This window comes from Mercenaria mercenaria, chromosome 6 (assembly GCF_021730395.1).
Source record: "Mercenaria mercenaria strain notata chromosome 6, MADL_Memer_1, whole genome shotgun sequence".
NCBI lineage: Eukaryota > Metazoa > Mollusca > Bivalvia > Venerida > Veneridae > Mercenaria > Mercenaria mercenaria.
The window spans coordinates 80,411,587-80,424,979 of record NC_069366.1 but is presented as its reverse complement, the minus strand read 5'-3'; the positions used below and the strand labels follow the sequence as shown (position 1 = coordinate 80,424,979).

The window sequence follows — 13,393 nt, the reverse complement described above, 5'->3', positions numbered from 1 at the left end:
GTAGTCCTGTTTGGCGCCATATAACCTATATTGTGTTGGTGCGCCGTAAAACCCAAATAAAAAAAAAATTGTCTTCAACAACAGCATTTTTGATACATTATGACAGCGAATGCAGCTTGCTTTCTGACATAATCAAAGAAATGTAGAAGTCTCATTTTCTTTTCAAGCAGATTCGTTTTCTAAGTTACTTTACTTGCAATGAAACATCACATATTCCGAGCATTAGGAGAAAACGTTGTATTTCTCTCCGACAACACTAATATATCGGCCATAATATCGTGATGTCAAGGCCTACATACAAGAAGTAAACCACACAAAACCTACTCAATGTTCCCACTAATATTAGCCTTGCAAAAAAAAAAAGAGTGAAACATACCTATGGTAATCCGGTCTGTAGTTATATTTGTTATTGATTAAGCCCTCAGAGAACATTTTCTCAATGAATATCTGCATTTACTGTCTCATAAGACCGTTTTACCTGTTTCACAATAAGAGAAAGAAACACAACTGGAAAAACCCTCGAAGACGTGATTTTCAGATGTTGTCAGATCATTTTCATCATTAATTGCGTAACTACACACAGACACGTTTCTTAGTGCTCACTGTGATAAATGTATCTTTTTGTCCCTCACATTCTTAAAAAAATTATTTATAATGATTTTCTATGCTTTCCTTACTGACTATCACAATAACAGTCTGAAAGAAAATCCCCTTTTACCTAGCCTCAATGAATATCAAGTAAGAGAACATGCCACAGATATATTATTATTCCAATATTCGTCAATGTTTTTGTTTCAGAATGAATTGCAATTAAGTGATACTTTGTTTGGCTTGATTGGCGCAGTAGATAGGAACAAAATAAATACCTGGCAAAGTACTTCATGCATGCTAAGTTTGTTTAACAACATATTCGTTCACATAATCATAACGAAAAGACGACATTCCAGTTCGTTCTGTGGTTAGGGATAAATAATAAAAATAAATGAGCCGTGTCATGAGAAAACCAACATAGTGGGTGTGCGACCAGCATGGATCCAGACCAGCCTGCGCATCCGCGCACTCTGGTCAGGATCCATGCTGTTCGCTAACAGTATCTGTAATACCAATAGGCTTTAAAAGCGAACAGCATGGATCCTGACCAGACTGCGCGGATATATATATATATATATAGAGAGAGAGAGAGAGAGAGAGAGAGAGAGTATGAGAAAAAATATGAGAAAAAATATACACGAACATACATTGAGCATTTATATATCGAACTATACAGGCGGTATTTACGCCGTTGCTGTGTTGTTTTGATTTATGCTACCCTTGAAAAAGGCTTTTTTAAAAAGCCGAAAGCGCTCGGGTTTATAATTAAACTTTTGACACTGTTTGAACATATATTTTTTTTCTCATACTCTATAATTTTATCTTTATGTTCTTGTATCCTTCCGGGATCCAGTGTGTTTGAAAGGCATTTCGTTGATGTTTTTTCTTTAATATCTCACTTATATATATATATATATATATATATATATATATATATATATATATATATATATATATCTATCTAACTGTCTACACATGTAAGAATGTCACGGCCTCGCTCCATTTACACTGGCACGAGCCTGATATATCTGAGTTCCAGGGGTTTACAATTGGACTATTCAATATACTCGTTAAGTCTTTTATTAGTACCACAAACAATATCGTACATCAACAACGGTTATCTAAAATTAACAATAACATATAATAAGTAATAGTACAGAATTAACAAATACAAATAAACATGTTTAATATAATGAAAGGTGAAAAGTTTAAGAAACAATGTGAAAAAATGAAAATCAGTTCTAAATTCTAACAAAGGACTTCGTGAACTTGTCAAAAACAATAAGTGAAAATGTTGTTTGCTCATTACCGTATTTCTTTACTAAACTATGCAAAAAAATCACTCTAAAATTATTAGAAATAAAAAGCTAAACAAAATTCAAACTTACTGAACAATGCCACGTATTTCCCTCGTAAACTCAGAAAAACAAATCTATTCTAACAGACTAAAAAGTATGTCTTTCGCTTTCAGTGTATAAATTCTTAATGTCCGTTTGGGCGATTTTTTAGTACATGCGCGATGGCTATTGTTTTCCAAAATAATATATTTGCGTAATAAGCAACCAATGAAAACTTGAAAAAAATACCCTTGGATACAAACCTAAGAATAGATTCCACCAAATATGGACAGTGCTTAGTTAACATTTTTGACAAAGTCCAAACAACAATGAAAATATTTTAGCAATTACGACTGCCAGATGCAATACTATACTAGAGATATATTCAACCAACATTATCAGCCACTTCCCTTGTTAACGATAAAAAAGGTCAGCAGGTCTCCTTACACCGCCCCTCAATGAACCTTCAAATTTCAATAGAAGTTCATTTAAAAAAATTCTTTAGGAGACTAAGAAAATATACTTATTCAATGTAATATTTCATTAATGTAGTGAATATATACGATCTACATAGTCTATATTGTATTTTAACAAAAAATCGATTTCAAAAATATTTACACGCGAATTATAACGACTTACAGTATTTGTTCGTAAACAAACACTATCTACCATAACGCGTATGTTTATAAAACACGTTGCTCGAGAATACACAAACTTGAAATCGGTCTTACTTTCTCTGAACCATTTACCCTAACCCTACATGACCGCACAAGTCCGTCTCTCCCTTTACTAACCTCAAGCACACGTCCCAGAGGCCAGCGACCGCGTGTAGACGGTTCGTCACAGACAAGCACAAGGTCATTTACCGTCAAATTTCTCTGTACATTGTGCCATTTTTGTCTTACCTGCAAACAGGGTATGTATTCTTTCGTCCATCTTCTCCAAAATATGTTTGCAAGATACTGAACTTGTCTCCACCAACGCTTGCAATAGCTATCGTCCTTCTCAAACAAAGCAGGTAGTATGCACGAGTTCGAGCGCAGAATAAGAAGTTTGTTTGGAGATAACGGCAGTGGGTCACGTGAGTCATCACTTACCTGAGTTATTGGTCGATCATTCAGTATTTTTTCGACTTCCGTCATCAGTGTCATTAAAGCTTCCTCACCCAGAAGCTGTTCACGAATAACCGATTTTACCGCATTTTTGACTGATCTTACCAACCTTTCCCAGACACCACCCATGTGACTTGCATAAGGGGGATTAAAGTGCCAGTCAATCGTCTCTTGAAGGAAATATTTAGACAAGCGACTTTGGTTCCATTGCTGAACTGATTCTCGTAACTCCCTTTCTCCTGCTCTGATATTTGTTCCGTTATCACTGAAGATCTTTACGGGGCGTCCTCGACGGCTTACAAACCGCTGTAAGGCACATATAAACGAATCCGTGTCAAGACTGTGGGCTATTTCTATATGTACCGCCCTGGTAGTCAAGCAAGTAAAAAACAGCCATACCTTTTCAGATGCCTCCTACCAGATTTCACATACATCGGACCGAAATAATCAACGCCAACGTACGTAAACGGTGCTTTGTCTGGCGTGAGTCTCTCGGCTGGAAGTTGTCCCATCTGTTGCGTTTGAGGACGTTGTAGTCTTCGCTTGCATTCAATACATTTGCTCAGTTCCGACTTCACAGTTTTAAGTCCGTGGACAATCCAGTATTTCTGTCTAACCAATGACAGAATGTGGTGAGCGCCCATGTGCGCATTGATTTCATGATATTTCCTAATCAGAATCCTCGTCACATGGTGATTGTTTGGCAAAATAATCGGGTGCTTCACATCACTGTGTAAGTTGGAATTATCAAGTCGTCCGCCGACTCTCAGGAGACTTCCTATGTAAACGGGGCTTAATTTGGTAAGAGAACTTACTTTTGGAACACGACCTGTTTTCATGACACTGTTTATTTCAATATCAAACGCATTCCCTTGTACAAACATGAGAATAGCTTTGGTCGCTTCTCTAATCTCACATACAGTCAAACTCCCGCGTTTTACTGAAGTTCCAGTACTTTCTTTTGATCTCGAGTTCCTTTGAAAGAAGTACTGTTTGAACCTAAGAATGTAAGCTACAGCTCGTTGTAGTTTATACCAGTCGGAATACTTTGCCAAAAGATCACTTATTCCCTTATCACACTTACCTTGTGTCACGTGCGTACTAACTTCTGCCTTTAATTCTGTATCATTAACATCTATCGTCACAAGGCCTGGGGTGGCTGGCCAGTGTGAACTATCGCACTGCAGAAAGTTTGGACCTCTAAGCCACGTTGAAAGCTTATCCGTTTCATGAGGGTGCACGCCCCTTGACGCCAAGTCAGCAGGATTTTCCTTTGTAGGTACGTACCTCCAGTCCTGCGGCGTTGTTACATCATGAATAATTGCCAGTCTATTGGCAACGAAAGTCTTGAATCGTCTTTTCTCATTCTGGATGTACCCCAGAACGATCATAGAATCTGTCCAGAAGTATTTTTTATCTATATTCAAATCTAACTCCTGTTTTACTAACCGATACAACTTCACAGCAAGCACTGCCGCAGATAGCTCCAGCCTAGGTATTGAAATAGATTTGATCGGCGCCAACCGGGATTTTCCCATAACGAGACTACACTTACTGTTTCCTTCGGCGTCGTAAATCTTCACATACACCGCTGATCCGTACGCCTGTTCAGATGCATCACTGAACATGTGTAACTCTATCTTGGAAGATTTGTCTAACTTGCCTGGCTTCAAACACCTGTCAATACTTACCTTCGACAATTCTGGAAGATTCATTAACCACTGAGACCACTTTTCGGCGTCGGCTTCAGATACCCTTTCATCCCACTGTAATTGTTGTCTGCAAGCATTCTGTAAGACCAACTTTGGAATAAGAGTCACCGGTGCAACAAAACCGAGGGGGTCATACAACGAACTTGCAACAGATAATATACCACGTCTCGTATGACTCTTTTGTTGAAGACTTACATCAAATGCAAACTCATCTTTATCTATGTGCCACTGCAGTCCAAGAGCACGTTCAACTCGTGGGGTAGTTTCAAGGTCGATCTTCGTTGTCGAGCCTGCCCTCTCCATGTCTGGAATCGAATCCATGATTTCTTTATTATTAGATAACCACTTTGTTAACCTAAACCCTCCTCTAGATAAGATATCTCGGAGTTCAGAAGAAAGTTTTATACCTACCTTTGCATCTGTCACTGACTTCAAAAGGTCATCGACGTAAAAGTTGCGTTCTATCGTTTTCACTGTATCATCACTAAACTCCTTAGCGTTATCACTTGCTGTACGTCTAAGACTGTATGCTGCACAACTAGGCGACGACGTTGCTCCAAATAAATGGACAGTCATACAGTATTCACATGGCTCTTTTTCTAGATCACCATCAGGCCACCAAAGAAATCGAAGTGAGTTCCTATCACTGTCTTGTACCTTTACCTGGTGAAACATTGCCTCAATATCCGCTACAAGAGCGACAGGTTCCTCTCGGAATCGTATCAGCACTCCTACAATGCTATTCATAAAATCTGGACCCTGCAAAATGTTATCATTCAACGACGTACCTCTATACTTAGCTGCACAATCAAATACTATTCTTACCTTTCCTGGCTTCTTTGGGTTGATAACTGGATGGTGCGGAAGATACCAAACCTTACCAGTTTCCATTACGTCTGCGTCTGTAACAGGAGTAGCATACCCATTTGTAATATAATCATTCATCGTTCTTCGGTACATTGTATATAAATCCTCATTACCTTGAAGTTTGCGTTTCAAATACGCAAGTCTGGTAGTTGCCAACCCTCTGTTATTTGGTAAATTCACGTTTTCATCGCGCCATGGTAGTCCGATCTTGTAATGTGCGCCATCTTTCTCTATTGTTCTTTCCATGATTGATAGTGCACGTCGATCTTCAGACGACATACCTGTGCTGTTGTCTAATCTGCATTCCGGAAAGTCGGTTTTCCATAACCTATCAATCTCCTCTTGCACACTAGAAGTCTGTTGGAAGTTTACATTCATATCTGTAGACAAAACAGTCTTACCTGTCGGTCCAAGTATACTCCAACCTAGAATCGACCGTATAGCGTACGGCTCACCTCTATTTCCTCTCCTTTCTTCCTCTACCCAGAACGCCTCTGGGGTGTCGCTACCAATCAATAACTCTACCTGACCTTGTTTAATCCGTGGCAAGCTTATATCTGCTAAATGCTTCCATTTTCCAACCTGCGAACAATCAGGGAGTGATCTAAGTGAAATAGGTAGGCGATCAACTGACCACACCTTATTCAAGGTCACCGTCTCGCTTCTATCAATAGAACTTACCTTAAAACTCAGTTCAACCCCATTCCTACGTTCGTAAGACTTATTAACGGTTGTGATGCTAAACTCTCGTGGTGTACCTGTAGCTCCCAATTTCTTAATTAACCCTTCCGTACACAATGTAACATCGCTACCTTCATCCAATAAGGCGTATGTTTTTACATGCACAGGCCCATTTTCGATAATAACTGGCACAATACGCAGACTTACCTTATTCTTCCGTGCATCATTCGTAGCACAACAGTTACTGTTCCCCGATGTCTGACTTTCGTCATGATTCAATGTACTATGAAGCATCGTATGATGCTTTTCATTACACCCATTAATCTCGCAACAACTACCTTTGCGACAAAATTTAGCCAGGTGTTTAAAATTCAGACAATTTTCGCACATCTTGTGCTTTCTGATAACCTTTAATTTTTCTCCTAATTCAATTAATCTAAATTTTTCGCAGTGCATCAGTTTATGAGCCTCTTTACAGTAAACGCAAGATAAACTTCTCTGGCGATACAGAGGTGTCTCATTGCCCGAATAATTACCAGAAGTAGAAGTAGATAGCGTGACATATTTATCTCGAGGAGAAGTGCCTTTAGGTGCAGATTTAACCTTTGCCGTATACATGCCTTTTGACGCACTGGCTAAGTCTTGACCATACATTGTGTTTGCTACTATAGCTCGCTCGTGGACAAAGGTGAGCAGGTCATTGAAATTCGGTTCGGATCCCTGCTCGATCAGCTTACTAGCGCGTTCGGCCCATTTTGACCGAATATGCATGGGTAGTCGCCTAACTATTTTCTTGAGATTTTCAGTATTATTGATATCAGAAACAAACCCGATTTGCGAAAGTGTTATTTGACATTTTTCCATGTCGAGCGACAAATTCATGAGGCCTTGTACGTCATTAGGTTTAACAGGGCTACCATCAATCAGTCGTTCAACATGGGACCTAGCAACTAAGTGAGGCTTACCATACCTGCCTTGGAGGATTTGTTTCGCTCTTACATACCCCTCATCTGATGGCAAAACAACACAATCTTCGATGCTACGACGAGCATCACCATTACAAAATTGCACTAAGTAACTAAGTCTTAATCTATTGTCCTTCACTCTCATTTCAATGTTTGTTTCAAAGTTTTTGATAAACTTGCAATAATCCGCTGGATTTCCACTAAATGTCAGTAACTCTGGTTTTGGTAAGTTCAAACTTTCCTGTACACTAGATGTCATAGCCATAAATCCATTGAAAAGATCATTGTCATTGGGTTTGGGATTGGATGCTGCAACTACGTTTAATTCCGGCTGACCAAGAGTAGGGGTTACGTCGGGAAGACTTCGCACGTACGCCTCTGTCTTTTCTCTAGCACTTTGCCTCATTTCAGGCAGAATTACATTGTTCGACGCAACACTATTACTGCTCGAACTTCCGCTGTCGTCTTCAATTTCGATCCTAGCCAGATCGTTCTCAACCGCGATTTTCTCCATTTCACGCCTTATTTCTGCTTGCTGAAATTCAAGATCTTGTTGCCGTCTTTCTAAATCTTGTCGTCTGCGTATATGCGCTAATTTCAGCTCTGCCCGCTGTCGTTTGCGTTCGGATGACGCAGCACTATGGCGACTTTGTGCGCGCGTCAACGATAGCGTTTCGTCGATCGCTCCAATTCGCTGGCTAACTTGCTCCAGTATTAAATCCAGCTCTTGTCGGCTCTGTCGGCATGATCGTTGGAACTGTGTTTGTTGTTCCTGATCGAACACATCAATATCACAAAGTTCCTTTTCATAAACATTCCAACTGTCAAGAACTTCTCTTCTCAGTTGTGATATTTTTCCATCATCTGTGCCAATCAAAGCTAATTCCAAGGCTTTCATTGCCTTCGCGAATTTCGAAGCACATGACTTAATCAATGCTCTTTTGTCACTTACACTTGTAGACTCAGCTACTGACATGATGATACTAACAGCCCACTTACGAATTTAACTTAATCCAAAAATGACTGTTCAATAACTGTACGAATGTCACGACCTCGCACCATTTACACTGGAACGAGCCTGATATATCTGAGTTCCAGGGTTTACAATTGGACTATTCAATATACTCGTTAAGTCTTTTATTAGTACCACAAACAATATCGTACATCAACAACGGTTATCTAAAATTAACAATAACATATAATAAGTAATAGACTAAGTACAGAATTAACAAATACAAATGAACATGTTTAATATAATGAAAGGTGAAAAGTTTAAGAAACAATGTGAAAAAATGAAAATCAGTTCTAAATTCTAACAAAGGACTTCGTGAACTTGTCAAAAACAATAAGTGAAAATGTTGTTTGCTCATTACCGTATTTCTTTACTAAACTATGCAAAAAAATCACTCTAAAATTATTAGAAATAAAAAGCTAAACAAAATTCAAACTTACTGAACAATGCCACGTATTTCCCTCGTAAACTCAGAAAAACAAATCTATTCTAACAGACTAAAAAGTATGTCTTTCGCTTTCAGTGTATAAATTCTTAATGTCCGTTTGGGCGATTTTTTAGTACATGCGCGATGGCTATTGTTTTCCAAAATATATATTTGCGTAATAAGCAACCAATGAAAACTTGAAAAAATACCCTTGGATACAAACCTAAGAATAGATTCCACCAAATATGGACAGTGCTTAGTTAACATTTTTGACAAAGTCCAAACAACAATGAAAATATTTTAGCAATTACGACTGCCAGATGCAATATTATACTAGAGATAAATTCAACCAACATTATCAGCCACTTCCCTTGTTAAAGATAGAAAAGGTCAGCAGGTCTCCTTACAACACACATACATCATAGTTTTATATGGAAAAAAATATCTGGAAAAATCCACAACGTGTTATTGAATGTCATAATTCGGCTGCTTCTTTACTATTTTGCATATTTTCGTGTAAATACAGTAACAATTTATTGAAATAAACATTAAGTCACCAACGAATTGACATGACAAAGACACATTTTTATACGTTTTTATAAAGAAAATACAACTGCTACCCACCCTTAACAAGCAGCGACTCAGATATTTTTCAAGTGTATTCAGTTTATAAGAGGAAAATGGTTATTTGTTGCAAAAGACGTAAGTAAATTTGTCAAAGCTTCGTATGAAGATTAAACGGTGAAAAGTTGTTTATTATTCACAATGGAACATCTTGTTTGCCAACTGTTAGAGGAAGCACAAATTCTCTATAACACGAATAACATATTGTATCAAACAAAAACTGTGTCGTTACGCCTACATACAACAAATAGACCCTGCAAAGCCGAAACATGAAAAAGAATGTTATGTTCCTGCAAAAAAAAGAGCACAACATACCAGTGGGTAATTCGGTCTCATTGATTACGTCCCAAGAGAATTTTCTTCTCCGTGTGATGCATTTGCTTTCTGCTAAATCTGTTTTAACGTGTTTCGCAAAAAAATGAAGACTTGTTATTCTTTTTTCGATTCGCACAATCACTTTCAATACTGAATTGTCTGCATGCTTACTACGGAGTTAAACTTTATTACATGTTTTATATTAAAATCGGAAGACTCTCATATTAACAAAATTGCCGATTTTCACTTCTGATCAGTCTGCATGTATAGTGCAGAAAAGACAGTAAACAATGGTAAAGTATGTAAATACTCCTAGAGTTGGCTGTGATATTTATCTGTCAGTATTCTCGTTAAGTGTGATATGTTGTTATCCCATGTTTTGTATCAGGATGCACTGCATTCAAGTGGTACTTTGTCTGGTTTGAATATCACAATAGCTCTGTACACAATAGATACCTGCAGGAGTAGTTCGTGCATGCATACAGTGCTTAGAGGACGAGTACATGAAAGAAAACAGTAGAATCTTTTAAGGAGAAACAGTTATGCTTTGTTACGGATTTAGTGTGTATGACATGTGGCCTTTAATTCTTAAAAGTAATAATAGACATGGACATCAAGAAATAGTGTCATTGGCTTATTAACGTTTTAAATGATTTTGCCTGACATTAAAGTTAATAACAAGCTCCATGCCACATATATAATGAGGTAAACAGTTCGATTTCTTGGCCACACACACACACACACACACGCACGCACACACAAAGAGATAAAACAACTTGTTTCCAGATAAAAGCTCCTAAAACGGTCATTTTTAAAATATTTTTTCATTAAAATAATGTAACATGTACCACTCTGCGTTCTCGTTTTCGAAGTCAGAATACCTTGCATATGACAGAAGAAAGGAAACTATCAAGATTGTTTGTATTTAATATTGTAGGTTACGCTTGATCAAACATCATGAAACCTACCATGATACAACATAATGACCTGGGATCAAAAAAGCCTTCCGATTCTCGGACATTTAATTTGATTATTCAATAAGATTTTCTTTATACTTTCAGCTTAATGAGTTCGGTCAGGACCCTGTGATGGGAGAGTATCTATGTATAGGGGATTATATATGTTTGTACTGTGAGGAAACCGAAGGATACGTTTACAGCGAGCAGTCAAGGTAAGCATACTATGTACTAAAATAGTAACAACTATGACGTCACAAATTATATTTATTTTCAGGTGAACTGGTTGGCAAAATACATTAAGACACTACTTCATTTTTTTAAACAAGCATTTTTGAGATAATATGTTTACATACAAAGCTTGTTTTCACATTCTGAGCATACATGTATTGTTTTTGCTTTATTTTTGTTCATAGACCTTTTGAAGGGTCGTACTTTAGTTGTGTCTTGACATTAATATAAGATATAGGTGTACAATATGTTCTTCGATTCAATTCAATTCAATATATTTATTGCATTAAACATGTTACACATATTTATAGCAACACAATACATTAAGTTCGAGCCTCATTCGGGGCGTCGAATTCTTCATGTGAGGAAGCCATCCAGCTGGCTTACGGAAGGTCGGTGGTTCTACCCAGGTGCCCGCTCGTGATGAAATAATGCACGGAGGGGCACCTGGGGTCTTCCTCCACCATTAAAGCTGGAATGTCGCCATATCACCTAAATTGTGTCGGTGCGACGTTAAATCCAAAACAAAAAACAAAAAAAAAAACAATACATTAAATACAATAGAAGACATGGATTTCTTAAATAGTATACATTTTTTGCCAAAGAGCATAGATGTTTGTGGATATTGAAAAAAGGTTCTTAGTTTCGTGTCAGATTGGCATAATATATAAATACTCAAGTTCTGTATAATTTTCCGATAAGTCACTGTTAGTAGGTTGATAAACTTTTGTTTTGGTGGGCCAAGTATAATAATAACGTTTTAAATATTTAACTCTAAGATCTTTAAATCTAGGACAAAATGATCTACCTCTGTCGGCGGCGAAGAAAAGCTCATTCATGTATAAAATGAAGATTTGACTTTTGAAAAAATAGCGCATTGCCTCAGTTACTTTTTCCCAAAAGGTGGTTCCTAGCTTGAGAAATTTTACCTAAGATGCCCAGTATATAAATTACGTCAAACGACAATGGTAAAAGTGAGGTTGGCCTGACGCAAATTGATTTAATCCCAAGTTGTCATAGTTCTCAATCGCTTCTTTGTAATATAACAACACTGTAACCACATACATTTTTGAGTTCTTTATCATGATAAAACTATATCATTTTTCCATAAGTTTAGATAACCTTGTTACGAAATATATAATTCAAACATTAACTAGAGCTGCTTTTGAGAAAAGCTCATGTCTCCCACAACTGCCTAATCCTCTAAATAGTAAGTCAGTCTTTATCTACTGTTTTCTCACTACAAATATACCTTTGAAGAGTAAAAAAAAGAGGCTAATTTTGGGTAATTCAAGGTCCATAATTCTGAAGTGCCTCGGGCGATTTGGCTAGTTAATGAACTTGGCCGAGGAGTTATGGTAAAAAACATTTGGTTCAAGTTTGGTCAAGATCGGATGAGAACTGTTCGACTTAGAGCGCGGACAAGGGTAAAAACGCCGATTTTCGGTAATTCTAAGGTCATTATTCCGCAGTACCTGGACCGATTTGGCTAGTTATCGAACTTGGCCGAGGACTTATGGTCAAACACATTTTGTTGAAGATTGGTGAAGATCGGATGAGAAATGTTTGACTTAGGGCACGGACAAGAGTAAAAAGGCTGATTTTCGGTAATTCAAGGGTCATAATTCCGGAGTGCCTGGGCCGAGTTGGCTAGTTATCGTTCTTGGCCGAGGTCTTATGGTCAAACATATTTTGTTCAAGTTTGGTGAAGATTGGATGAAAAATGTTCAACTTAGAGTGCGGACAAGAGTAAAAAGGCCGATTTTCGGTTATTCAAGGGCCATAATTCCAAAGGGCCTGGGTCGATGTGGCTAATTATCGAACTTGGCCGAGGTCTTATGGTCAGACATATTTTATTTAAGTTTGGTGAAGATCGGATGAGAAATATTTGACTTAAGAGTGCGGACAAGATAGACACACAGACAGGAGTAAATCAATATGTCTCCCACACCACTGTGTCGTGGAAGACATAATAATATTACCTCAACACCAAGTAATGCGGATATAGATTTTTTGTTTCTTGGCAATGATTGAATATTTTAATTTCCTTCTCTGTAAATTATATGCATGTCAAACAAACTCTTTAAACATCTGTAAATATTGATGTAAAGTGAAGCTTGCCACACGTTAATAAATACACAGCTGTCAAAATAATGGTTTTAGACATGAATCGACGTTGAAAGAGAGAAATTATTGCAACTTTTTATGATTCGAAAAAGCATAATCCTCCTAGAAAATGCAGTTGCAAAACAATGATAAAGATTTAAAGTACATGTACTTATCTTATCAGTCTAATCCCGCTTCAAACTTAAGTTTGTTTTGCGTTCGTCTTTGGCAGACGCTCATCAAATAAATTGGTACTACTGAGCTGGGCAATGAAAATCTACACTCAACAAAATTCGTACCAATAACTTATACATTAGGCCTAAGACCACAGTTATTTTGCTACATGTTCTATATAGACACTGGCGACTATTGCAATTTTGCCTGCATTCCAAACCCCTTAAAACTATTTGCACTCAACAAAACTATTCAAGAGAAAAAATTCCAGCCACAGTAAACA

At 37.6% G+C, this 13,393-nt stretch overlaps 1 protein-coding gene across 12 annotated transcripts in view; it reads left to right on the top strand.

The window, feature by feature from the left end:
- Window positions 1-13,393, top strand: part of LOC123549917 (inositol 1,4,5-trisphosphate receptor type 3-like) — a 277,938-nt gene that overhangs the window by 174,675 nt on the left and 89,870 nt on the right. For all 12 annotated transcript variants that reach the window (XM_053546447.1, XM_053546443.1, XM_053546446.1 and 9 more), the window contains exon 2: window positions 10,705-10,814. In XM_053546447.1, coding sequence (XP_053402422.1) covers window positions 10,732-10,814 — 83 coding nt within the window. In that variant the 5' untranslated portion in view covers window positions 10,705-10,731. The remainder of the gene's footprint in view (window positions 1-10,704; window positions 10,815-13,393) is intronic.